General features: G+C 38.1%; 1 protein-coding gene across 6 annotated transcripts in view; it reads right to left on the bottom strand.

The window, feature by feature from the left end:
• pik3r4 (phosphoinositide-3-kinase, regulatory subunit 4) overlaps positions 1-23,142 on the bottom strand; it is a 28,747-nt gene extending 5,605 nt beyond the window's left edge. For 2 of the 6 annotated variants that reach the window (XM_030158058.1, XM_030158059.1), the window contains exons 1-16: positions 22,876-23,142; positions 20,759-21,481; positions 20,543-20,676; positions 19,474-19,684; positions 18,446-18,859; positions 17,619-17,753; positions 17,312-17,533; positions 16,872-17,045; positions 15,379-15,524; positions 13,492-13,695; positions 7,494-7,695; positions 4,015-4,106; positions 1,319-1,541; positions 802-967; positions 540-704; positions 251-462 (exon numbers count right to left, since the gene is read on the bottom strand). In XM_030158058.1, the coding sequence (XP_030013918.1) occupies positions 251-462; positions 540-704; positions 802-967; positions 1,319-1,541; positions 4,015-4,106; positions 7,494-7,695; positions 13,492-13,695; positions 15,379-15,524; positions 16,872-17,045; positions 17,312-17,533; positions 17,619-17,753; positions 18,446-18,859; positions 19,474-19,684; positions 20,543-20,676; positions 20,759-21,476 (3,418 nt within the window). In that variant the 5' untranslated portion in view covers positions 21,477-21,481; positions 22,876-23,142. Of the gene's footprint in view, positions 1-250; positions 463-539; positions 705-801; positions 968-1,318; positions 1,542-4,014; positions 4,107-7,493; positions 7,696-13,491; positions 13,696-15,378; positions 15,525-16,871; positions 17,046-17,311; positions 17,534-17,618; positions 17,754-18,445; positions 18,860-19,472; positions 19,685-20,542; positions 20,677-20,758; positions 21,482-22,875 lie in introns of all 6 variants that reach the window. The other 4 variants (XM_030158060.1, XM_030158061.1, XM_030158062.1 and 1 more) reach the window with 4 other exon arrangements.
• Between the last annotated feature and the right edge of the window lie 1,895 nt (positions 23,143-25,037).

Here is a 25,037-nt window from a genome sequence, read left to right as displayed (position 1 = left end):
AGTTGAACAACAACAAACTTTAGAGGCCTTGAAAGAGACAGAAACTTCCACCAGAGAAAAACTGAGTATGCACAAAGTCCAACTGAAATATTTTTACCCTTTGTTCATAAAAATGTAAAATCACATTGAACTGAATTTAAAGGACTGGATCAGTTTTATTCAGTTGTTGTAAAATCGACCGTTGACCTGGAAGTTGATGATATTGACATTATTTCTAAACGAATAACTTGTGATTAGTGGTCATTCTCACCGAGGCAGAGCCAGCACTGGTGCATGTCCACGGTGAAGGACGTGATGAGTCCCAGTCGCAGGTCGTGTCTGAGTGTCCAGGCGTTGGAGTTGGACCGCAGATCCCAGCCCACCAGGGATCCGTTAACGGTGGCGTAGGCCAACACAGACTGAGCTCCGGAGTTAAAATGATGGATGTCCACTGCACAGCCGTCCTCCTGGAGGTCCAGAGACCTGATGGGAACCAGAGGACACATTAGGACACACCTCCAACATCAGCACACAGCGTTCACAGGTGGGGTCGTCCTCACCTGGTTTGGAAAGGCTGCACTTTGGGGGATTTTGGTGGTTTATTGGCTTCAACTGCCAGCAGCTGGATGGATCCGTTATCTGAGGCCACGGCTAAATAATGTGAGCCTTGACAGAAGGTCAGCGTCTTCACATGACCGCCGATACGAGAATATGTCAGTACGGACCTGTGGACACACACAAGGCAACCGGAAACAATAAACACAGCCACAAACAATATTTTACAGACTAATGGTATCACAACTTGACTCCATGAACCCCCACCTGGTGGTCGTGGTCTTTCCTTCCATCTTCTGACTGTCCCACACCTTTACGGTGCCGTCGTTGGACGCAGTGGCGAAGATGGAATGCTCATCAGACACTCGGATCCTGTTCACTGCAGCTTTGTGTTCATGGAGGTGTGCGACTAGCAGACCTTTAGGATGCCACCCTGAAACAGAGCCGGACCAAGGTCAGAGTCTGAACAGCTGTAAGCAGCGCCCCCTGTCTACGTACAAACACATGGACACAGTTTGTCCTTGGCATTTTAGAAGAAAGGCTGCTGTTGTGCTTAAAGAGTCAATTTTGACCCAAACCAGGATCTTTTCCTCAACCTAACCAAGTAGTTCTAGTTCTAAACTTGACCAACCTGTGATTGAAAACTGAAGTCCAAGTCTAACATTCATCTTTTCCCTTTTCCCCATCTTTTCCAACCCATTCATCCTCCATAACCTGCTCCAGGTTATACCCCCCCCCCCCCTTCCCGTTCCCATGGGAACTTTAGACCCCACCCCCCCTCTACCTGGAGGAGGAGGCCGACTCTCCCACTCGGCGCTCTCCATCATCTGTTTGGCCATTCGCTCAGCGCTGCACTGCTCCCTCTTCTGCTGCACCAGCTGCTGAAGCTCCGCCTTACAGGTGTTGATGCGCCGCTGGTAGGCGGGGCCACTGGCCACCGACTGTAACACAGGTACCGACGGAGCCACGGCGTTCTTCCTGATCTGAGAGGATGGACCGTCAACCACCTGGAAATAGTAGCATTGTATTTACTGACCTGAGACCAGACTCAGAAATCCAATCATTTTATTTTGAGTTGATCTTAGTTTGACTTTTATTAAATTAAATGGTTTTAGTTGAGTTTGTACGTGACATGATTTAACTTCACTGTGAAATGTTAAACAGCAAAATACGGTAAAGGCTGGATATGTCACACTGGAGCAGAATGAGGGTTAATTTGTTGTGTTTTATCTGATGAGTGGTTGCTTTTCCGTTGACCCTCAAATTGCACAAATAGAACTTGCGCATAAAAATTTCCCTAATGGAAAAACTACACTTTAACCAAAACTCTCACTTTTCGCTGAAAAGTTTTTGCACTGGCAAGAGGTGTTTTTTTTGGGTGTAGCGAAATTGGTATATCGCACAAAACTGCAATGGAAAGACCTTTTTGCAACTAGAGTCACATGAACAAAAAAAAGCACAGATGCTGATGGATGTTACAAGTGAAGAAGAAGAGTTTTAAAAGAAACATGGTATGTTTTTTTTAATTTAGTATGGGATAGAGGGGTAACAAGCGTTCTAGATACAAAACAACAGATATTTACATTCATCACCATGTTTATGGAATGACTTCTTCTGTCATTTCACCATAATAAATAAACAAATCATTGCATTTGTGATTTAATGGAAAAAGCAACATTATGCACTTCGGTTTTTTCAACATTTAGTAAATATCGGTAAAGTTTGACGCATATGTCCATATGCTCGTGATGGGTTTTGATCTCTGTGAAGCAATGTGGTCTGCATTTGCTCTACCAGTGAATATTAAATGCATTTTATGAGTTGTGCATGATTTCTTTAGATCTCTTGTTCAAACTACAATGAGGTATGATATGTTCTGGTTTCAATTTATCATGAGAATATTCATGAAGTGTGCATCTGTTCACAGTCTGGGGACATTTTTCCCATTTACTGAGTATTCCTGTTGTTTCTGAACACTCCAGTTACACTGAAATGGGGAGGGTTTATGATGTTTTCGAGTTAATGATTACTAAACATGGAGAAATCACTTAGTTCTGCAAGAAAACAGGCTGAGCTGATCTTCATTTAAGTATTTACTATATACAGCCACTTAAAATGATTCCCAAAGAAGCAGAATTAAACCCTAAACTGAGGAAAATAAACTGTTACGTCACCTAATGGGGCTGAAAAACATGTTTACATCGAGTGTTTGACAGACTGAAGGTGAGACGAAAACACTCTGCAAATAAAGACCACGTTTCTCTGTCTCTTGATAAAGAAACGAAGCCATTAAACAAATGTTTCCAGATTGTTTAGAGGAAAGAGGTGAAAAAACCTTTAACAAACTGCTGTCGACAAATTAGGATCAAACCCACTGTTTTTTAGAATCACATCGCTTCAACGCAATTTACCGTAGAAACGTGGTTTAGACCGTAAACAGGTCACCAGACGACAGAGTTCACTGGTATTAATCTGTGTCTGATGCTTTCCTGCATTTGTTTCTGATTTTATTATGGGTGTACTGTACTGCCTAAAACTGAATGATGTCATTAAAAGTGTGGAGAGACTGCTGGAAATAATCTGAACTTTTCTATTAAAACCATATTTACCACAAGTACAGTTTGTTTCGTTCTTTGTCAAAGTGACGATCGAATCGCAGACAGAATTTGAACAATGAGCCTTGAAGTAACGGGAGTTTCATCGAATCCGACACGACGTTTCTATTCAAATACAAAACAAACAAACAAAAAAATTGCACTTTTTACCTGCCGTCTGTCACACAATTTATATTAAACCTACATATGATTTACATCAGCGCGTTCAACTGAGTCTCCTTTCCCTGGGTCTCCCAAAGATTTAGGAAATTTAAACACCCAGCTATGACTGATAAAGAGTCTATTTAAGGACTTCGTCCGAAAGTAAACCTCAGCGTCTGATTCACTGTCAACTGTAAGAGTAGAATTGTTACATTTTCTAAGAGGGTGGTTAGGTTAGGTTAGCTTAAATAATATTTATTATTTAGATATTTTCTTTACCATAGAGGACTGAGTTAGGTTTATTTTTCATTATTTACATATTTTTGTTATTGTAGAGGACTGAGTTAAATTCATTATTTGACATATTTTCTTTACTGTATAGTGGACTGAGTTAGGTTTATTGTTTATCCTTTTTGATATTTTTTATACCGTAGAGGACTGATTTAAGTTTCATTATTTATTATTTTTACTATGTTCTTTACCATAGAAGGCTGAGTTAGTTTTATTATTTATTTTTATTTTCTTTACTGTAGAGGGCTGAGTTAGTTTTATTATTTATTATTTTTATTTTCTTTACCGTAGAAGGCTGAGTTAGTTTTATTATTTATTATTTTTATTTTCTTTACTGTAGAAGGCTGAGTTAGTTTTATTATTTTTTACTATTTTCTTTACCATAGAGGACTGAATTAGTTTTATTATTCATTATTTGTACTATTTTCTTTACCGTAGAGGGCTGAACGCAGGCCGGTTCCTGGGATCCGAACATACTCTTCCACTCCTCATTCATGGTTGAGTCCTGCTTTGTGTGTTTTCTCGCTGCAGGAGGAAACGCAACAAATACACAAAGAAAAATTATGTTGGACTCTTCTCACGACAACAATTGACAAACAAGGCCATAAAAGTTTGGCAAAATGTGACGCCACCATGTGCCGAACAGATGTTCCATTGTCCACATCTGGATGTAATTACAGTGTAGAAGACTCATGGACATCTACAACTAAAACACAAGCTGACAAACTATAGGATTAGAACTGCAAGGATTAGATGAAGATTGGATAGATAGACTCTGGATTATTGATCAAATGATTCAATCACAAGAAGATGTCAATTAATAAAGAAATAATAAGCCAGTTTAGACTCATTTTTAACAAGAAAAAGTTCCCAAAAAACATAAAAAAAAGAACAGTTAAAGAATATTAAAGCAGGAAACAGCTGAATCAGTGTTAAATAAAAGACATTTTTGTTCAATCTGTCTTTATATCCTCAACTTGGTCTTTATCAGCTTTCTGGCTGGAGGTAAATCTCAGGTATTTGATGGAAAAAACTATTAATGTGTGATTAAAGAGGAACGTTTCCTTCAAGCTCAATTTATCAGACACGAGTATTTACCTCTGTGGATTTACTCAAACACATGGAACACATAGTTTAGATGGTTTTAGTTTAGTTGGTTTGGGTTCAGGTCAGTCAAAGGACACTGGTCTAAAAGGATCACTATGGGATCAAAATAAAGAGTTGTTTTGGGAAATGAAATGGGTTAATCTCCTTTTTTCAGTAAATTATATGTAGTTAATTTGATCCATAAAACTGGATACAACAAGTTATATGGGGGTTTATTCTGTTGAATAAAATAAACTGTAGTCATGCTGTTCATTAGAGTTTTTCTGTTGACAAATAGTATTATTTAACTGACTGATGTTCCTTAAAATTATTCAATTTATAAAGTTATTACAACACATTTAAATCAACTTCCAGATGTAACAACAAACATTAATCCATTATTTTCTTTAATGCACATTTCAGAAGATTGTCTCAAAATAGTAACATCACATTTACGTTAACAAGTCAAACATGAGGCTCTTAAAGGGTCAGTCTCTGTACTTCATTTTCTACTATGAAGTCACTGCTCTGTGTATTACATCATATTATTGTACATATTATACAGCTATTGTTTTGAAGTTAGTCTTCTCTATGTTCTGTGTACTGTAACCAATAATTTCCCATCCTAGGATTAATAAAGTATTCCTGATTCTAACTCTGAATATTTGTTCTGGTTTTACCGTCTGAGAAAGCTTCGCCTAAAAATCAATATCCTTTCGAGTTCTCGATACATTTAAAATATGTTACGTTTTTCTCATCCTCAAATAGATTTTTTGCTTCTGAAACTGAACGTCTGAAGTGTCTTTAACCTACTGGACTCCCAAAAAGAGCAGTCCTGCAGGACTTTGTCACTGTGGTGTTTTAATATGTTATTTCAGATGCACACAAACAACAAATACACAGATGAAGGCAGTGGTTTCAGAGGTAAATCTACGTCCCTGTGTCCAGTTTTTCTGAACAGAGTGATAAAGCTGTTCTGGTTAGAAAACAAATAAGGTTTATCAGATAATGTTATTCTAAATGGTCGACTTTGCTTCATCGTCGAGGTGTGAAGACTCAAAAAAGTTTTTAAAAACACGGTGTGGTGTGTTGAAGTGTTTTCAACCATAAATGCAGATTTTTCTATATTTGTTGACTTTTGTGTTTATTGTCAACAGTACTGATGTGTTAAAACAGTTCTGTGGACTGCTGTTTTGGGTTTAGTAGGATCCCAGTAGCATGTTAGATGTTATGGGATATACTGTAGTTGGTCCAGGTGACGCTGACCTGTGATGACCTACGTTTGAAAATCTGCAGAAAAAATTGCTGCATTGACCGGGAGCAAACCCCGGCCTTCTCAAAGCATTACCAATGGACCTAATCTCCACTGGCATAAGGGCCGACCTATTTGCTTTTTGATTGTCTTGGTACTTCTTGAGATGTGACATTTACATCTAAGCTTCAGGGTTAGTTAACATTAAAGTGTATATAGTGTTGTGAAATATGACCGTAATGCACAGTATGTTCTGTAAACAAAGCAAACAGGAATGACAATTCAGAAAAGAATATCACATATGTATGTGTATATAGCACCCCCCCCCCCTTCCATTTTTTCTGGATCTACCACTGTATATACAGTATATATACGGTTTATTATTGGACCTGTTCATTGTCCATTAATGTGTATATATACGGACAGTCAATAGAAACTCTGAGGTAGAAATGTCTGCATATTTCTACTTGCAGGGGAGTTGTAGTTATTCATTGTGGATTTATCGATGACTTAGTGCTCGGGTAGTTGAGACAATGATGAGTTGTCATGTTGTCACGGTTCATTGCACATGGGTTAGTCTCTTTGCAAAAGTGGACCAAATACACACTGAGCAATACTCAGTGGGTATCTGCACAATTTGAAGATTGGTTTTGAAGGCCCAAAAAAGGCCACCATTGTTAGTCTAGTGAACGGCACCATGCCACGTCTATCATGTGAACAACGTCTCCGGGCACTGAATATGGTGGAGGCTGGTTTGAGCTACAGTGATATAGCCAGGCCTATGTATGGGCTGTTCCCAACCCACAATCAGAAACCTGGTTGAACACCACAACACCACAGGCTCTGTTGATGACAGACCACTTGCATCGAAGGAAACGGAGGCCATACCCAGTATTGACTGTTGGGACTTTGTGTTTGGCAGGTGCCATTTTCTTTTGTTAAGTTTTTTGTTTTGAAATTATTCTTGAAACTTTAGATTTTTGTTTCTGTATGCCAATATCCTAAACAAATGGTTCATATGAAAAAATTCCAGTTTAGGGTTTCAAAATGTCGAAAAATATGGTCTCAAAGTTTTCACTGACTGTGAGTGTATTATATACACAATAGTCTGGGTACAGGTCCAATAATCTGCTGCAGTTTGGAAGAAAGTAAAAAGTGATTTAATAACCAGTGTTTTATTAAGACCACTTGAACAAATGTTTGTCTATGTCATCAATTCAATGAAAGAGGACTGTCCAAGTAGGAGCAGTTGAATCTGTTAAACTGTCAACTTGGCTCCTTGTAGAAGCTGTAGTCGTTCAACAGGGCAGGAATTCTCTATAACTTTGTGTTTGTTTGCCTCCTTTCATTTGTTTTATGCTTTCTTGGGGCGGTAATGAACTTCAGATCAGCTGTGTTGTGTTAAATGAGACAATTAAATAAATAAAGTTGCAGATTTATGATGCTGATGTTCCATTCAACCCAGTGTGATTCTGGAGCTGATTAAAGATGACAGAGCCCATGACAACCTGTTCACAGTGTGTGTGTGATGTGGACTGTATGCCTGATGGGCATGTGTGTGTATGACTGATTACTTCTCTTGTCGTCGGGTTCGGCTTTGGGTTTGACGAGGTCGACCTGGCGCCCAGTGATGCCGAGCAATCCCAGGTCGATGACTCCGGTCTGGGCCGTGTCTCCCAGGTGGATCTGCTCGCCCATGTTGGCTTTGGCCTTGTTGGATTTCAGCATGAAGTCTTTGAGAGCTAGCAGCTTGTCCTCCTCGGCCTCAGTCATTCCCTGGACAGAACAGAGGACAGAGTGAGGACAGGGGGTTGGACACCACCACGATACGGGAAACTCAGAAACCCATTCCAAAATGGTTCAAAGACAATATTTGGAAAAGTACATGAGCTTCTGATCTGCTCCAGAAACATCAGTTTAACAGACTCGGTTTAGTGGGATGGACCTTCATACCAGACTGAACATGATGTTAGTTCAGACTTAGTCCACATGGAGCTGATTCTCTTTAGCTCATTCTACTGGTTCATCTCATTCAGTTTCACCTGCTTTGGTAAAACTGCTGCTTCAGCCATCACTGCTCTTCTTCTGCAGCTTCCTGCTCTTGTCATTTGTTCCATCACAGTACAGCTGATTCAGTCTGTCTTTCATTACAGTGACAGTGATTTACTGTGGAGGGGCATTTCAGTGGATTTTGACTCGCTATTCCTGCGATGTGTAGCCTTTATGAGGCTGCTACCTGCAGGCGTACGCTACTGTTTTTATGTGTAGTCTTCCATAGTTAAAGGGGAGTGGCCTGTGATCTCCTGGTTCATACAATCAGTGTCAAAGCAGTGTAAAGTCCTTCTGCTGGTACTTCTATACACAGATAGCTGAGATGTTCAGTGTGGTTGCTTTTAGTTGTGCTTGTTACCAAGGTTATAATAGTTTTGGATTTTTCATTATAGTTCAGTTTTATTTAGTTTTGACTTTTTTTTTCTCTAATTCAGTTAGTTTTAATTAGTTTTTAGTGTAGGCTTGCTAGTTTTTATTAGTTTTTGTTATTTTCTAAATGCTTCGTTTTAGTTTATTTCATATCTTTTATCTTCTTTGCCACCATATTTAAATAAATCCCAGACAGGACTCTGCTGCTTTCTACCAACTTTAGTCTCCATGTTTCCAGGTAGAGTGGGGACCAGAAGACGACTGGAAACCACAAGTGACGAGAAGTGACGAGAAGTGACGGACTGTGAAGTGTTGTATGGCGCCAGCAGCTAAAATTGCTTGAGGGAAATAAATCAATTTCATATCAATCCGACACTGACAAAAAACAAAAACTAAGGGAATTTTATCCATAATTTTTATACATTTTAGTTAATTTTGTAAGCTCACAATACAGTTTCAGTTAGTTATCATGTTTTTCTTTTAATATAGTTTTTATTTATTTCAGTTAACGAAAAAGTTTTTACAATTCTAGTTTTCGTCATTTGGTTAGTTTTCTTTAACGATAATAACCTTGCTTGTTACTTGTGTTTGGTAGTAGTGAAAGCAGTTATGGGTATTTATACTAGTTACTGGTAGTTATAGCGACAGCAATTCTAGTTTTTAACATTATAGTTCAGTTTGCAGTCTGCTCAAGAGAGTTTTTCCTCTCCACTGTCACCAAGCATTTGCTCCCAAGCGTTTGCTCCTAAAGGATTCTGTTGGGTCCATGTGAATTGGCTTAAAAGTCTTTTGTTATGATGTGGTGCTATATAAATAAAATTTGATTGATTCCTTCATTCATTGGTTCATTTTGGGGGTAGGTTTTTGATGCTGCTCTCTGTGTATGTTCATGGAAAAACAACAAGGTTGCGTTTCCTTAGGTTTTCCACATACACATGTAGAAGAGCAAGCACCTCCTAGAACAGAGTCATACCCCCAAAATATTATAAAAATTATAATTTATGCAGGTGATTTTTTTTTTTTTACTTTTGGTGAAAGTTGTCCTGACTGACAGTGAACAGAAACTAAAACTCATAGAAAGGAAATCATGTCATTAACAAAATAAAAACAGAAAAAAGCTGTTGAAACCTGGAACAGCTTAACCTGAAATAAACCTAAACAGAATGTCAGATAAAGTCAGGCTGATTTGGGATTTTTCTCTAATCTTTTACATAATATTCATCTCATTATGTGATCATCAGTAAACTCACTCCTCTGCCTCCTGCATAAGACACTGTACATATGCACAACAGAATTTCTGGGTATTTAAAAAAAAAAAAAAAAAAAGATTTGTCAACAATAACTAAGGTACAGAAAACCACCTGCTAATGAATATCATGTCTTATTATTAAAGCAGCTCATAAATAGACCTTTAGATGAGTAGGATGAGAGTCAAAGTCCTGCTCTGTTAAAAATAGCATGTGTTCGCTTCACATTAATGTGGTTTTTCCAAAGAACATTAAACCAAAGAAATCCGAAACGCCCCCAGTCTCTCTGTTTTCCAGATGGAGGTTCAACAAAAACATGGAGCCTTCAGCTAACAGCAACTCTGTTTGATCTGAGTTCAACTTAAACTTTGTATATCAGCATGTTCTTACAAAACACACTGTACAAATTGCAGATATAATGTCCCAGCAGGCTTTGAGGGAAAAACCCCTCATTCTGGAGAACCTTCTGGCCGTCATTGTTTAACTTTAAGTCCAATCTGAAAGCTTTTTGATAAATGTGAGGCTGTGGGAAAGGTAGGGGGGAGTCTCGGTCAGCATCTGCATATTTGTAACCTTTGTCAAGTATTTTTTAATCTTCAAACGGAGATAAAGCTGAGGTTTGACTCACTAGACAGTCTGTCAGTGTTTAGATCCAGGATCCTCCTCCTGATGAGTTATCAACCACAGGAAACCGCCTGGAGCTTCATCCTCTCATCTATCTATCAATATTTCAAAAGCCAAGTGGCCTCTGTGTGCGTGCGTGTACGTGTGTCTCGGGATTCACACAAAATCCGGAAAGAGATGACTGCTGCAGTTTGGCATTCTTAAGTATTTTTGGTCAAGGAACAGACTTTCTAAAACAGCAAGTTGATAGGACTAATATTTTGGGAGATATTAGTAATTTTGGAATACAATAGCCTAACAGTCATGTTGCTGTGGCCAGAACACTCTGGCGGTGACTGCTGGACAAATGCGGTATAGCATGGATGAATACACAACAGCATAAAAACTACCACATCAACATACTAGTCTGTTTTATCACTGGAAACACTTTGGTCATACCATCTTACATTAATCATCTACATTACTCATCTGTACATGCTACCAACAGGGTTTGAATGGGTTCTGTCTGCTTTCTGTCTCTGTGTTAACTGAATGTTGTTTTGTTGTTTAATCGGCTAATCTGACATCTGACAGAGGGACGACTAAAAATTATTCATTTGGCTAACATTAGCACATTTACAATATTGTTTACTGATGTGTACTGTCCCAAAGTAAATTAAAAAAACACAAAAACAAACTGACTTCACAGGGCTTTTTCACAAAGTATCTTCCAGATACTGTTACTGCAGTAAAAGTACAAATACTGATTCTTTACTGTAGTAAAAATGATATGTCGTTAAACTTATAAAACTGTAAAATCAGCCATTTCTAGGACATTTCTAGCAGTTGTTTCTGTTTGTGTGAATGTACAGTGAAGAGTATTAAGCTATACTATCTTCTAATAAAAACATTAGGCAGAATAAATCAGCAACAGAACTGGAAATATCACACCTTTTGTCCATGACCTAGTCTCCATTCACCTTCAGTTTCTTCCGGTTAAATACATAGTTTTTGTCGTGTTGAGTCTTATATGTCGTCCTTGTGGTTTTGCCGCTTTCATCTTTTTGCTTTTTTAATGTCATTTTCACCCTGTTGTGCTATTTTCATGTTATGATGAAAAATAACATGTATGACATTTGTGTTTAATCCAGATCAACAGAGACGATTATCACCACTATATGAAATAACTGTCATTAGCTCAAATAATTGTGATTACCTCCGCCAAGGAGGTTATGTTTTTGCCAGGGTTTGTTTGTTTGTCTGTTTGTTTGTTTGTTTGTTTGTTTGTTTGTCTGTCCGTTAGTGTGCAACATAACTCAAAAAGTTATGGACAGATTTGGATGAAATTTTCAGGGTTTGTTGGAAATGGGATAAGGAAGAAATGATTAAATTTTGGTGGTGATCGGGGGGGGCACGGGGGGGGCACTGATCAGCCTTGGCAGAGGTCTGCGCTCTCCGAGTGCTTCTAGTTCTTACAATTAATAAGTAACATTTAAAAAAAAAAAAAAAAAAAAAAAAAGGAAGACTTATTTAACAGTTGTGGGGGTTTTTTGTTGTTTTTTTCTAAACAGAGAACTTATATGGAATTTGTCTGTTAAATTTCATGTTTTACCATTGTTGAGTTTTCAGACATGAAAGACAAATGTGCTTAGATTTTTTGTTTTACTCTGTTGTAAACTATTTTCTGAAATGAAAAACTAAAAATATATAAATGTATCTAAAAAAAGGAATATTTGTTACAAACCTATAAATCATTATGACATAATAAAGAAAGTGAATTCAGGTCCTCTGTGATCAATGAGTTCTGTTTAATCAATAACACAGTGATTAATTTCCCTGGATTTCCTGTTAGAAACTCACCATCTGTCTGACTTCACTTTCCGGTTTTTTAATTTCCTTCCTGATAAATTTGTGATTCATATCAAATATCAAAGCAGCACATCAGAAACAGCTCTTAGATTACAGTATTTGAAGTATCTGCTGTAGAACATCTGTCATCATGGATCGAAGTGTTTAAGACAAAACACAGATTTATCAACAGACACAGATAAAGAGGCCACATAATAAATTAAAACTAGAAGCACTCGGAGAGCGCAGACCTCCGCCAAGGCTGATCAGTGGCCCCCCCCGTGGGCCCCCCCACGCCAAGGAGGTTATGTTTTGCCAGGGTTTGTTTGTTTGTTTGTTGGTCTGTCTGTTTGTCTGTCCGTTAGTGTGCAACATAACTCAAAAAGTTATGGACAGATTTTGATGAAATTTTCAGGGTTTGTTGGAAATGGGCCCCCCCGTGGGCGCCCCCACCCCCGATCACCACCACAATTTAATCATTTCTTCCTTATCCCATTTCCAACAAACCCTGAAAATTTCATCAAAATCTGTCCATAACTTTTTGAGTTATGTTGCACACTAACGGACAGACAAACAGACAGACAGACAAACAAACAAACAAACCCTGGCAAAAACATAACCTCCTTGGCGGAGGTAAACATAGAGCCTCAGTATAAATCTGACCACAGCACCACCTACTGAAACATAGAGAATAATGCAAATGATGGGTCATTAAACATAATATAAACTGTCCTCTGGTCAGTTTAACATCTGCTAAACATCTGTAAACAAGAGGTCCATGGTTCTGTTGCATGAAGCTGAACCTAAGTGAAGATTTGGTTTTTATTCTCATGTTGTTTTCATCCAGACTTTCTTGAACTCTACTCTTAGATTCTCTGATATTTAGTTACTCAAAGCCACTGTGGATTTCCAGAAACAAGCAGCCATCAATCTGTTTCTGCAACAGTGAAACAATAATAATCGTAACGGTCAGCAGTTTCATTACAGACAGACTGAAAAAGGAAAATAACACGTCCAACCATCTGCAAAGAAAAAGACTTCAGTCACTGAAAAGTCACATTCCTCACTAATTGTGTTATCGTTAAAACGTTCCCAGATCATTTACATTTGGAGTTCAGGGTAAATCACAGAGGTTATGTTTTCATGCTTGTCAGAAAAAAACACAAACTACTGCTCTGATTTTTCACTAAATTTGGTTAAAAGAAAGGACCTGGACCAAAGACTTAACAACAGAATCAACAGTTTGTGGTTGTTTCTACACAAACAAGGGGTCAGTTTTCATCCATGTCCATCCAGACTCATATGTATAAAACGCTTTAATTTGAATAAATTCAGTGTCGGATGTGTCGGGAATTAAAATGTGACACAATGATGGACTTCTGTCAGGTGAAGAATAAAATAATGGGTGGTGACGTCCAGATATGTGATATGATGTACGAACATGTGTTCTGACCTGTGACAGCAGCTTTTTCAGCAGCTGAGCGATGGCCGGGTCGTCTGGAGTGGGGCATTCTGGGATGGATCCGGCCCGTTTCTTCTGTCTGAGCAGCAGGTGTCTGAAGAGGCTGCTGATGTCTTTGGACCTCAGGGCGTAGTCGAAGATGGAGCGACTGACCGGTTCCTTCAGGACGCTGAGCAGAACCAGCTCCTTATCGATCTGAGGACCAGGTCACAGCACAGTACATGGTTACAGTCTCTGAATATCTGATCCAACTGTGAAGCCATTTTCCAGTGGAGCTTTTTAGGTGCATTAACCCTTTCATGCATGAATTATTAATAGACCAGTGATATTTTTGACACAAAACATATTAATTGGATTTCTTCAATGTCTTATTTCTTTAGTGTAATAACTGGATATTCATTATAGTGGATTTCAACAGTTTAACATGTAATGGTATTAATATTTTAACATAGCAGAGTTTCTACAGATTTCTACAAGTTAGATTTAAGACTTTTTATTAAAACTACTTAGAATAAAATTTATGGCCTATTTCGCAGCCATTCTAGCAAAAATTCGTGACTCCTAGAATTCAGGAAAATGTATTTATTTACTCCAACCAGCCATTATGAAATTTGCACTTCCTCAAGCTTACTTTTCATTTCTGTGATCATTTCTCACCAGGGGTTGCAAAGTTAGCGATAATTGGTTCCTAATTTCAATATAAATTGTCGGGTTGGAACTGAGTTGACTAATGTTACTTTCGTTGCAGCTTGGACATTTAATAATAATAATAATAATAATAATAATAATAATAATAATAATAACTTTATTTATATAGCACCTTTTAAAACAAAGTTTACAAAGTGCTTTGACAAACAAATAAAGGGCACAACAGCAGGACACAAGATGTAAATAAAAACACTAAAAACACTAAAATAGAAGCAACATAATAGGAGAGATGTGTACAACAATGCAGAAACAAGACACTTCAAATAGATTAAATGAATCGGAATAAGGAGTGCAGGGGTAATGTAACATGATGCTGTTAAATCAATGCAGAAGTAGAGGCGTGAGATAAAACAACATCATGTATGAGAATATCAACCAACAATCAAACAGGATAAGATTCAAATTAAAAAATTTAAAAAAAAAAATTGCAGACACATTTAACAGACACATTCAAACACAATACCGTGAACAAGTTTATGGCAACATACCTTAAGACCTACCATATCAAATTTAATACCTTTTTTTAAGGTATTAAATGCAGATTTGTAAATTCAAGAATTTCAAGACTTTTTAAAACCCAGCGGAAACCCTGTATAGACACATGCATGACGCACTTTCCACAAAAAGAATATATCGTTGATTTAAGAAAACATAATTTCGGTGTAAAATCTAACTTTCCACTGTGGTGAATGTCATAAATCAGTGATTACATTCTGCAAAAATTCAGTCACTGAAACAAAATAACAAAAACCATAAGGATTTGACTGTGAACAAACTATTCCCTAAACTGTAGCTTATTAAAGAATTTCCTTATAACCATATCTTTTGGATTCAATAAACAAAATATTAGGATAAGACTTTATTTATCTCACAGTGGGGAAATTCAAGTGTCACAGCAGCATTTACAGAAAAGTGAAAACGCACAACAATTAAGAGTTGGAATCATTACTGTAAATAATGTAGCTTTAATTAAAGTCTAAGTAACTGCCCACTGCAGTAATGTCATGTATGAAAGGGTTAAAAGAGAATTTTAATCAAAATATAAACAGTAATAGTATTGGAAGATGCATTTGTGTTTGTCATGTTAGTGGGAACTTTTCAGACTAGTTTAGTATTTTATGGATGTAAACATAGCAGATGAATAACAGATGAAGACGACGTGGGACTCACCTGGATGATGGGCTGGGTGATGAAGGGGTTCAGGTGAGGCATCAGTTTACAGTACACGTCAGCCACGTTGAGATGCTGTGCGACGACTGTGATGAATCCCACTGCTCCGTAACGGATCCACAAGTTGGGATGACACAGGAACGGAGCTACGGAAAACCACAAGGAAGAAACCACTATCACTAACAGTTGAAGGGAAATGGACCGCAGAGTCAGCAGAGCAAAAACTGGACTGTATTTCTCTATGTATAAAAGTCATCTACAGACACTTATCGACAGTGAACTTCACAGGGTCGTTTGTTACTGCACATCATTCATATTGATTTTTTATTTCATCACAGACTAATGACTGTTTTTTTTCTGCAGGCAGTTTTCCTCTGACACTAGTGACTCTAGTGCTACGTCCACACTGTAGGTAAAACCAGCCCAAATCTGACTTTTTTGCTCATGTGACTCATCTGATTTTTTCATGACAGTCTGAACAGCACGTATCGGAGTTTTTCGAAGTAGACCTAGGCCACTTTCATGAGATCCTAAATCGGATACATATCAATTGTGTTGCGATATGTCAGTCTGAATGGTCATGTATCATTTCATCTGACTTTTACTTCATTTAAAGGGCTCATATTTTGCTAAACTGACTTTTATTAGTCATTAGTTCATTTATTTGTGTATTCGGGGACCCTAATAGTTCAAAAAGTTTGAATTTGAACCCTCCAGGTGCTGCAAAGCCATCTTTATATTCATTTTGGCAAAAATTGAGTGAATTTCGACAACCCATTTTAATTCCTTCTTAATCTGTTAAGTTTTATAATTAGTTACGTCACGACATTTGCATATACAAGGTCAAGACTTCCGACGAACTTTTCTCCGAGTCATAATTGTTTATCAGCAGCAGCAGTTGTAGTCCATACTGAAAATATGTCCACACTTCGAGCCGATTACCTAAAATGTTCAGTTGTTGGTTGTATTAACGAACACAAGTGGTTGAACAGGACAGAGCAGCACAGCCAACAACCTGGAGGGAGTGGGGCGTGAAGTGGCTCATTTGCATTTAAAGGGCCAGCGCTCAAAACGACCTTTCTGGTGTCATTTCTCAGAAATAGGGTTGAAGATGGATCTGTGGAGTTGAATTAATGAAGAATTCAGACCCAAGTATAGCATTTACAGTTCATGTAGACCACGGGGAAATGTTTTAAAATGAATAATTCCATTTATAAAAGCAAAATATCACTCCTTTAAAGGTGACAGATGTCACAGTTCTGCGTTTGAGGAGGCAGGACCTGGCAAGATCCCACGTCTTCTTCTGTACATGCAGGTCACTTCAGGACCGTAGTCTGATGGCAGTCGCATTTGAATTATAATGTGAACAACCACACAAAAAAAGTGGATTTCAGCAAAAAATCGTGATTGAGCATTGAGACCTGCAGTGTGAACGTAGCATACGTTTGCGTTGTTTGGTGACTATTACATGTGTGTTTGTGTTCAGATCTCACCAATGTCGGCCACGAACTCGTAGATGTGTGGTTTCTGCAACAGGCCCAGCTGACACATGCAGGTCAGAGCGTTCAGTGCTTTGTAAATGACAAACTCCTCTGTGTCACTGAGACCCTGCTGTAGGAGGGGCTTCAGGATGGATGAGCTCTGCCAGCCCACGTAGGCTGCCACACCTTCAACACAGGAAACACATTTATCAGCACCAGACAGGACTGACCCTCTTCAGACAGAAGAAAATGGATTCTGCAGAGCTGAAGTGACTGATGTGGCTTTGAAAATATGATGATGGAGTCAAAACATATCTTTGGTTTTCGTCGGCAGCGTCAAAACTTCAGCTTGCACATCTGAAAACGTCTTCTATGCCATTGTTGTATCACAAAAAAGACACAAAAATGATGAAAAAACTGTAATGTTTCTGCCGTTTTGTGTTTTTTCTTACCCACGATGCTGTCGAAGAAGGCCCCTCTCAAATGCCAGTCGTTCTTGTCGTTCAAGAAGGTGATCATGTGTGACAGCAGTACGTCGTTAGCTTTCTGCCGACCGAAGAAGACGCAGAGACGAGTGATGCCATTTTCCATCAGAGACTGTTTGACGATGTTCTCCGAATCGCTGAGCAGCGTCACCACCTTCTGCTGAACCATCTCATGCAGCGCCTGCAGCTCTGAACAAACACACAGACAGAGGTTGAACATCCTGAACACAGACAGACTCAGATGTTTAAGGTCCTGGTTTTCATAAACCTCTACCTGAGTCGTAGTTCTCGTTGGGGTGCAGCGTTTCCTCAGCGTCTTCTCCGCTCAGATCCTGCTCCGTGTTCACGTTGTTTTCCTGAACTAGCTCCAGGAATCGCAGAGCGCTCTCAGCCAGATGGGCAATGTTTTCTGAAGACATAAAGAACAAACAATCAACTCATACATGGCATACAATACAGTAATCAGAAAACATCTGCAGTCACGGAAAAAATGATTAGACCACCCCTTGTTTCCTTCAATTTCTTGTTCATTTTAATGCCTGATTCAACTAAAGGTACATTTGTTTGGACAAATATAATGATAACAAAACAAAAATAGCTAATAAAAGTTTAATTTAAGAGCTGATATCTAGCCATTTTACATGTTTTCTTGATAATAACCAAAATCACTTCAGTTCTTACATTAATATCTATGGCACTGTACTGACAAAAACAGTGCTTTTAGGCATTCCATGTTTTCTTTTCTGTCTGTTTTAGTCACATGATACACACAGGAGTTAGTTCTTGATTGCATAACCATTGTTTTTGATGACTTTTGATGGTCTAATAATTTTTTTCTGTCACTGTATAAGCCTCTTTCTGCATAAATACCACCTAAAATATAATCATAAAGTTTGCAAAACCATTAAAATCTTGTTTCTCTGCATAAATACAACTAAAGTATGAGTTGAATATTCACATTTTTTCAGACAGACATGAAGATTCTGAACATTTAATGCATTTTGAAGAACTAAAGAGTCTTCAATCCCTACCTTTATTTGTTAAACCTGACTCATTCAGTTTGGATATACGGTATTTTATGCTCATTTATTGAACCCTGACCTGCGTATGCCAGCCTGACAATGGTGGCGTCGTCCTGTGCGAGGTGAGCGATGCCAGGCAAGATGTATTCTGGGTAGATATTGACGTCGTTCCTTGGGACCTCCTTGACTAGTGCCAGGACTTTGGCCAGCGTGCGGACGGCCTGAGCACGGACCCGTGGCACGGGGTCGTTACAGAAGTGCAGTAGATAGGGTGTGATCCGGTCCAGGAGGATGTCGACACCGAGTCGCGGAGCCAAATGGAGGATGAGCTCCAACGCTGCCAGTTTGGAGTCGCAGGAATGGAGCGTCTGGAGGCAGGAGGTGATGACGGACACGAGGACGATGAGACCCTGCTCCTCCCTGGAGCTCAGACCATCAGCAGCATCCTGAGATAAAGATGAAGAGGAGGAGGAGGAGGAGGAGGAGGAGGAGCCTGGAGGAAAGAGGACAGACATGTTAAACACAAAACCACACAGAGGAGTCATGCTATTGCTGTTCAACACAATAACTATGAGCACAATGTAAGTTTACTTAGATTTAATGTTGTGAATGATGGCAAATTTAAAATTTTCATCATGTGTCGAATAAGAATTTAAAACCACAAACATTATAAGAAATGCACTTATTAATAGTCCAACATAAAGTTAAAGTTATACTTCCTCCCACTCTTTTTCAAATATGTAAATGAAGTCATATTTTGTTTTCATGTATACATATAAGTTTTTTCATTTTTTCTTCCAATCTGTTTTATTTCTAAGGACTAGTTTGTTTTGTTGCATATTCACAATAAACTGAACTGATAACAATTTAAAGCCACAAATATAACACAAAATGTACTTATTAATGGTCCAATATATTGGAAAGAGGTTGGGTTTTTCCAGTTTTCCAGCTGTAAATTTAATCTAGTAATGCAAACATTTTACATTTTAGTGAACATCACACAGTACTGACAACACACTCTTGTTTTATTCTTCAAAGTTGTGGACTATGGTGGAAGTCTCAGTGAAAGTCCAGTGTTACATGTGATAGGGTGTGAGTTGCTCTGACCTCCTCTCAGGTTGTGCAGGATGTTGTCCAGGTCTTTGCGGATGACGAGGACCCGTTCATCGGCCGACTGAAACGTCTCCTTGGCGAACTGAGCCATGTACGGCTGCAGGAAGGTGTAGAAGATGTCTGGGAAGGCTTTTCCTCTCTGCTGCTTCAGGTACTCCTCTGCTGTCAAACGCTTTTCTGGTTCACGCTGAACCATCTGAGCCACCTGAAGGTAAGATGGAGGAAACTTAGATCTGAACCATTTAGAGCAGGGGTGTCCAAATCCGGTCCTCGAGGGCCGGTATCCTTCATGTTTTGGATATTTCCCTCTTCCACCACACCTGGTTCAATTAATGATCAGCTCATCATCAAGCTCTGATAACGATGTAATCGCTTCCAGGTGTGATGGAAAAGGGTACTATCTAAAACATGAAGGATACTGGCCCTCAAGGACTGGATTTGGATACCCCTAATTTAGAGTCAATGAACTAATCCATCTCTACCACATGTCATATTTGATTAATCCACTAGATGTCACTGTGACTTTAAACATCCTCACAGGACATTTAGAGGAATTTATCAAGATAAACACATGAACACATTCATGTTAAAAAAGTTTTACTAAACAGGCCAAATAATTATAAAATATGCTCTATCACACAGTTAAATTGAACTTTTATGGTAAATACAGTCAACGTAAGATAATTCATATGCAAGTTTAGTTAAAAAAACGTAACCAAAATGAAGAACAAATTAACATTGTAGCTTTAAATTGTAAAGAATTTTTAATAGGTCTGGGAGGAAAATGGATAATCATCGTTATTGTGCTATTGCGTTACATCATAGTGATTATATTTATGGTGATGTACATTTTAAAACCATCAATAACAGCCTGGATTCTTCAACTTCCACTTATGATTTAAAAAAAGTACTTTTAATCTTGAATATAATTATTTGACCTTTATTGGGATAGAGGGTTTGATTGATATGAACTCATTTCAGGCTGTTTCTCGCAGATCTATTTTCAGACTCAGCATAAAACTTAAATAATCTGCTCTGTTTACATGCTGAGCAAAGTGAGTACCAGTTCTTTGATGCTGCGGTCCTCGATCTTCATCAGAACCTGTTCGGTCTGAAAGTGTCCTTTACGATAAGCCAACAGCTGAGACAGATCAAACAGGGGAACTCCTTCTGTGAACAACTCAGCAATCACACAACCTGAAAATGAAAACACAGAAAAACTCACATTCACACACTGTTTCTTTCACTGCATTTTTGACTATTTCAGAGTCAGCTCTACCTGCAGAGAAGATATCCATGGCCTGTTTGAGTTCTCCTCTGCTCCGCTGGTTGTTGTTGGTCAAATCCACGAGTGGCGTGTTCTGGTCACTCTCTGTGGCGAACATACTTCCGTCCACAAACCTCTCTGGTGCAATATAGCAGGTCCTCCTCCTGGATGTGTCGAAGAAGTAGTTAAAGTCTGCTGGGTTGTCCTCTGGCAAGTACGTAGGTTTGAAGCTGGCAAAGTCTGTAAGCAAGACCCAGTTCCAGCTGGTCACCATCACGTTCTCTGTCTTGATGTCTCCATGACGAACTCCAGCTTTGTGGGCCTGGTCAACAGCAGTGAGGATTTGAAAGGCCAGCCAGCGCTTCTCCACGCCATTCAGGAAGGGCCGGGTGCTGATGCGGTCATACAGGTTGTCCCGGACGTACTGACGGAACAAGATTGCTGCTTTTTCAGTCAGGGAGGTCTTCTGGAAGGGCAGGCAGTTCTGACAGGAGTGGAGCCGGATCTTTAGTTCTTCAAGCTCCTGTTTGTAGCTGGTGAGGGGCAGAGATGGGTCCTGGATAGCAAACACTTTGACCACCACCAGACCTTCGCGGTGTTTGGCTCGAGCCACCTTAAAGAAGCGGGTGCTGCCCAGACTCTTGTCGTACTCATGGTCATGGATGTCAGAGAAGTAACTGTCAACGGAGAGGATCTGAGATGGAGCGATGCCGGCCAGCTGATTCCCCATTGTGACTGGAAAAAGAAATGGAAATACAATGACAACAAAAAATAACATTTAACGGTTCCCCATCATGCCTTGAAAATCAGTAAAAAGAAAACTGACTGAAAAAAAGCATTAAGACTTAAAGACAAAAACTAAAATTGAACAGTTCCCCATCACTGGTTGCATATGAGAGTAAAGAGACTATTCTTCACATGAAGGGTTTTCCCAGAATCAAAAAACTCCATTTTAAGCTCCACTTGAACCACATTATTGTTCGATCAATCATCAAAGCTAACTAAGGACTTCTCAATGATCTAATAGTTGAAGTTCCCACTCACAATCATTGTTTGTTTATTTATTATTATTAATGTTAGTTGTTATTATCTGCTCTAGTTTTTCCCATATTTTTGTACTCAGTTGCAGAAATTACAGGCATAATCATCTAAATAATAAATAAATAAAATAAGAATCCAACAAGAAAATCAACAAAAGCCTTGAACTGTGAAATCATGGATTATACATATATTTTGATTTTGATCTTGTTGCATCTTTTACACAGTTATATTTCATATTTTCTGGATGTTTTAACCCAAAGGAAGCCACCTGGATGGGCTCTATGCACAGCCCCTGTACTTCCTGAACTTCCAAAAACTCTTTTATTTCCTGTATTTCATGATTGGACACACTGATTAATCCAGGTGTGTCTGACCACAGTAGTCACAACAAGAAGTAGCAGACACACCTGGATTAATCAGTGTGTCCAATAATGAAAGACAGGAAATAAAGGAGCCACCTGAAGTTCAGGAAGTACTGGGGCTGAGCATAGAGCCCATTCTTAAAATTTCACTCAGAGAAAAGACCATTTGCCTACTTTGGAAAGAAATTATGAATAGACATACACCAAGAATATTAGCATGTTGAATGAAAATGTTTACAACCACTATTGTATTACACATACCTGCCCTAAACCTCCAGAAATCATAGAAACAAACTACTTCGTGCTCAAAGATGATCTTGGGTTGATTTATTGGTCACGTCCTACTGATCACAGAAAAATGACAACTTAAAAGTACCGTCAAAGTTAAGGTTTACTAAAGTAAAGTAAAGTCCCTGTTCCTTTTGTCTCCAAACCGGAACAAACCGATGCGGATCAGATGCGTCTGTTCACTCTAGAAACTTTACTTCAAACTTATCACGTTACACTGTCATACTGGAAGTAAACTGCTCCATTTCTGCTCAGTTTGGACATAGAAACGGTTAAAATGTTCGAAAAAAATGAGCAGTCACATGACTCAGCTATGGCTAACTTAGCGTGTAGCTAACTAATAATTTATTCAAATAAATCCTGCACACTTTAATCGTAAACTAAATGCTTAAACAAACATGTATTTAAGTAGATTCTTCAGATTGTCTATATATTTACCTGTTATTGATGATGAAGATGTTGATGTTGTTGTTGTTAGCTTAGCTAACCTCGGTCTCTGTTCAAAGTGAAGCTGTTGACACTAAATGTTCTCAGTTTAAGTGAACAGACTCCATGTTTTATTTCCTCTACCAACAGTTAACCCGTCAGCAAACAGGCCCGTGTCGGTAAACACGCCGAAACCGTGACTATTAACCTCAAAAAGCAGCTTTATTTATCTTATTTACCAAACCGACGCCACTGATGTTCACAGCTGACTGTTATGGATCCGGGTCAACACCGTGCGTAACGTCATGACGTCATTATACAAAGCTGGCTAAATAGATAGATGACACACTCGTGGAGGTTAAATTTACGATTTTACACATGTACAGTATTGAACATTACAGTGTCTTAAATGACTGATATATGACAAAAAGATCGCTAACGTTAAAACACGGACAGTTATAAATGTATTTACAAGAGTAAGCATTTTAGTTAATCAATAAATCTTTTCCTTTAAATTTATTTTAATATGTTTAATTTGTATGTTGTCTTTATCTAGGAAATGCATTTTTTTGTGTATTTTAATGATTTGATTTTTAAATTGCCATTTTAATTGATTGATTTGATATAATTTGTATTTTCCCATGATGTTCAAAATGAAAACACACCCTGCTGTCTGGAAGCCTGTTGTTAGTTTTTCTCATTTATCACATGAAAGTGATTGTGGTCATAAAATGTGTTCAGTGAAGATGAATTGTATTTATTAAAAAGTTAGTTATTAGAATAAAACATAATAGAATGTAACGTAGTAAGTAATAGTACACTACAGTATATATGTAATATTGTACTTTAAAAATAACCCAATGCATTTTTTATGTTCCTTTCTGACAATGATAATCCAGTTTATTTAGTCATGTACATCCAGTTGCTCCTGACTGTGGTGTAATGTTTGTTTTTTCTTTTGTGGTTTTTGGACACTTGCTTTACCACTGATAATGATAACAGGAAAAATAAAACTATACTTCTCTTCCATAACCTTTTATGAATATTCAAGTTATATTCTTCAATGCCTTTAGCGCTACATAAGCAGGACTCTGAAATCCATATGAAGAAAGCATTCAAGATCGACTTTCAGAGTATTTCAAACCTTTTATAAACATGAACAGCTGCTCCAGAACGTTTCGGTTAATAATGTCACAGCTTCGTGTTGCAAAGTAGATCATCACGTTTTAAAAGGATAGACGATCTTTGTGTGATCAAAAGGAATTTTCTGGCACCGATACCAGGAAGTGATGAGTAGAGGGTTTTCAAAATAAAAGTGTGAAACTGTGCTGAAGACAGATGATTGTTTAAAAATTTCATTTGAAGTGTACAGAGCAAGATGAACAACATAATCATTTTATAGGTAAAATGAAGTACCAAAAAGATTCAGACAATAAAATATATAACTGATGATTGACTTAAAGCATAAAAGTGTTACAACTACAATTACTACTACTACTACTACTGCTAATAATAATAATAGTAATCATAGTTTCAAAAATTGCATGTAAATTCTACAAAGACAAACACTAATTAAGACATGATGGACGTAAGATTTTGTTTTAAACATTTTCCCCCCAAAAGGAAATAAAAACAGTAATGACATAGAGTGTTTTCTCACCTAAATACATCTATTTCTGTAAATGTTAAATTTGTGGAATACATTTTTCAGTGGTAAGTCTTCATATAGGGGCAATATATCATTCTGTAGAACAGAAATAAGAATAAGAAACCGAAATAATTTTGATACATGTATTTTGTACCATGTGTATATCATTCAGTTGGATTGATACGTTTACTTACATTTAGCTGTATTTTTTTTTATATTTTTGATATATATACATGTTACTTTTTGGGGCAGCGTAATTCTGTCTCTTATCCATTTGTTCATTCGTTTGTTTGTTTGTTTGTTTTTGTCGTAGTCCCGTTGTTGTGCCTTTCTTTTTTCAGCCGTCCTGCTCTTTTCTTTATCTATTCTTTTTTTCCAGACGTCATTGTCTCTTATTTATTGTATCTCTTCTTTTTTTCTTGCGGTCCTATTTTCTTGTTGGTTTTATTTCTCTTTTTTTTCCGGTACTCTTGTCTCGTGACCGGTTTTATTTTGCAGTTACTTCCGGTCTCTCCGGTAGTTGCCG

This window comes from Sphaeramia orbicularis, chromosome 16 (assembly GCF_902148855.1).
Source record: "Sphaeramia orbicularis chromosome 16, fSphaOr1.1, whole genome shotgun sequence".
In the NCBI taxonomy this organism is placed as follows: domain Eukaryota; kingdom Metazoa; phylum Chordata; class Actinopteri; order Kurtiformes; family Apogonidae; genus Sphaeramia; species Sphaeramia orbicularis.
Note: the sequence above shows the minus strand (reverse complement) of the source record. Positions and strands in the feature narration are given on the sequence as shown.